Below are 3,388 nucleotides of genomic sequence, written 5' to 3' on the forward strand. Positions count from 1 at the left end.
CGCACAGAATATGTGATGTTTCTGAAGAGTGATTTCTGCAAGGGAAGCAATGGTATACTTCGAAGAGTAGGCAGTGGAACAAATTTTCTCACCTTGAAGAAGCAATATATACCATTTGCCTTGCAAAATTTGATGAAATTCCATTGGTAGGGAGGAACTACTCAATACCCACAGTGAATGAATTGCCTAGTGACCGCGATAAATGCACAACGTCTAGAGAATTGTCTGCACATTACTGGAGCCAGTATGAGGAAGACGAAAGGGTCAGGGCTGTTGCATCTACTGTCATAGTCAGGCGCTATGGACATGGTTTAGAACTAAATCTGTTAAGCTTATCCTTTCTCAAGCACCAAGGATAGCTGAACGATGAGGTCTATACTGCTTTGCAAAATATATATGTTGTTGATTCTTACCAGTTAGTCACCCTCTTCCTCTATTTTACCACCATTTTCTTTTTTTTTTATATCCCTTTAAGGTTGTCTCCATCTACATGGAATTACTCAGAAGGTGGCAGCTGAAGGAGGGGCAATCTCGGAATAAAACTCGGGATTCAAGAAAGTAGACTATTATTGCGGACACGCTCATTCCGGTTAGTTATGCCACTCTCCACCTCATTCTCATATTTTTAGCAACTGTATTACTTAACAATTGGAATTTTCAAGTTATACAGGTTTCCCTACTTACCTTATATGGAACCCTAGAGGGCAAGTTAACTAATGGAAGTCTAACTACAGAGCATAAGATTTTAGAAACTGCGTCCCTAATGCCATGGAGGCTGACCATGATATTCAGAGATATGGTTTCAGAAAAAAGTGATGTACCCCATGCAACGAAATCTAAAGGAGTAATGATGGCTTTGAGTGTGGGAATGAACAAACACTGGGATCTTGCTATTTTTGACTTTTCTACTTGGAAGTGTCTTCTGTATGATTCCTTAGAATCAGTAATGTTTGACACTCTACCAACTTTGAAGATGATAGGTGCAGTGCTACTTTATGGGTTGTTAGTACATGATCCTCAGTGCATACATCAGTCACAGTTGCAGAGACAGTGGGAAATTATTCTTATTGACTGTGCTAAACAACACGATTCATGGAATTGCAGTGTTTTCGTACTAGCTTATGCATATCAGTTGTTGCGGGGTGCACACGTCCAATTTGGAAGGGGCGCTGGCCATATTAGGATGACAATAGCGAATGACCTTCTAGATTGTGGAATTACAGAGAGACAGTTTCTCAGCAAAAAGGAAGACGTCCAATCTCTGTGAAAAAAAGGCATGGTCATTCATAGACCACCAATGAGTAAACCAAACCGAATACTTCTCATTCTTGATCTCAATGGTGTGCTTGTTCACGTAGCTAACGAGCTCGACCTGCCACTCGGATTCAAAGCCGACACATTCATTTTAGGAAAGGCAATTATAAGGACGCCATTCTGTGATGATTTTCTGAAGTTTTGTTTTGAAAGGTTCTATATGGGTGTATGGTCATCAAGGAAAAACTTAATTTGGTCCGTCTGCTCGATTTCATTATGCATAAAAGAAGGTACCAGTTGGCATTTTGTTGGAACCAATCCCATTGCACTACCACTGAGTTGCACACTGTTGACAAGATTGACAAGCCTATCATGTTAAAAGAACTGGTCAAACTTTGGGATAAGGACGACCCAAATCTTCCTTGGGAGAGGAGAGAGTATAATGAATCAAACACAGTGATGTTGGATGATTCTCCGTATAAAGCATTGTTTAATTCCGCACACACTGCCATATTCCCGACTTCATACGATTTTCAGAATGAAAACGATAATTCCTTAGGACCTGGTGTTGATATTAGGATGTATTTGGAAGGATTAACGACAAGTAAAAATGTCCAAAAGTACATCAAGCAACATCCTTTTGGCCAGCAAGCTCTTACGGAGAGCGATCCATCTTGGCCACATTATCTGCAACTCATCAATTCTCGTTTGCATGCTCCTTCAGACCCTGGATTGTGAAAATTGGAGAATCATTTTTATTCTTATATACTGTTATAATTTTTGTTTCCCTTTTTTGTTTGAGTGTTAGATGTTGTTGAAGTACTTGTCTGATTAAGTACTTTGTTAGATGTTGTTGCAGTAAATGAAACACTTTGTTTTGTAGTACTTTTTTGTTTTGAGTGTTAGTGTTAGATGTTGTTTCCCTTTAACCTAGTTTTGCATCTTCCAACGTGGCTTCACTAGTCCACGTGCAACTAAATCACCTTTAGCACTATGAGATTAATCTAACGGTTGTTAATAAGAGCCCAAAACTGTAGTTTTAACCCTGTAACAGTCATACTTTTAGACCAATTATGTGAGTAATAATTAAGAGTTAATACTGATTACGTGTTTTTATGCATTTCATGCTTCAAAGTCCATTATGTGCAGAAATGTGCCATTTTAGCGAGATAAAGGAGAAAAGGTCGGTTGCTAAGGAGTTCTGTGATTAAAGGTCAAGATTCAAGAAGACAAAGCCTTTCTAAAGCCCGGTCAAAAGCTAAAAAGTCGACGCGGGCAGAAACAACACTCAAAGTCAGTAGAACTTCTGAAGGCCGTATCTTTGGACTCAGACCTCGAATTAGGCCTACCTTATGTCAAAACGACCGGCTCGGAAATAGCTTTCCAATGGTCTAAGCCTTGACCAAATCAGAGGAGCAAAAAAGTGGACTAAAAGTCTTTTGAAGCCAACTGCAGCTGAAGAGGCCTTTTTGGACTGAAAGAATTGGGTTTTGGGCCTGATTCTCTGGCCCAAAACATGGATCCAAGCCCATGCACGATTTTTGGATCTGAACATATAAAAACCAAAGCTTAGCTCTTTGTTTATGGTAGCTAGTTAGACCTAAAACTATAGATAATTCTAGATCTAGTTTTCATTAAATAAAATTAAGTTTAGTTTAAATTCAATTCTTGTTTTAGATTAAACTCTGAGAATCATTATTCTTCATTAGTATTGATAAATAAAATAGCTAGTTTGTTAATTTCGATTTTTGTCATTTCAATTTATAGATCTAATTTTAATTCTTGTTGAGTATCATTTCTGAGTTGTTAAATTAGATTGAAGTATTGTTAGTTAAATTAGCCAACTAGAATTTTGGTATGATGTTTAGTTTTCGTTTAGAAGGGTTGAAGAAGCCTTGATGACGCTTGATCTTTGTTAAACTTAGAAATCGTCGTGATAATTATTCCACTCTAGAAACGATTAATTCACCATGAGAATGGGTTTAATCGCTCACATGCTAGTTATGAATTGGTAGAAATTCCATGTATAATTAGGGATTAGAATTACTATTTTGATATGCTAAGCATTCAATTTGGATCACGACGAGTCTTTGTTAGTAGGATTAAGTCTAGTTAAGGTGGATTCAATTCCCTT

General features: G+C 37.8%; 1 protein-coding gene across 1 annotated transcript; it reads left to right on the top strand.

The window, feature by feature from the left end:
- Window positions 1–1,530: 1,530 nt before the first annotated feature.
- LOC147503356 (uncharacterized) lies at window positions 1,531–1,992 on the top strand. The gene has a single exon (XM_086604802.1). The coding sequence runs from the start codon at window positions 1,531–1,533 to the stop codon at window positions 1,990–1,992; it is 462 nt and encodes a 153-aa protein (XP_086460928.1).
- Window positions 1,993–3,388: the final 1,396 nt, after the last annotated feature.

This window comes from Coptis chinensis, chromosome 4 (assembly GCF_015680905.1).
Source record: "Coptis chinensis isolate HL-2020 chromosome 4, ASM1568090v1, whole genome shotgun sequence".
NCBI lineage: Eukaryota > Viridiplantae > Streptophyta > Magnoliopsida > Ranunculales > Ranunculaceae > Coptis > Coptis chinensis.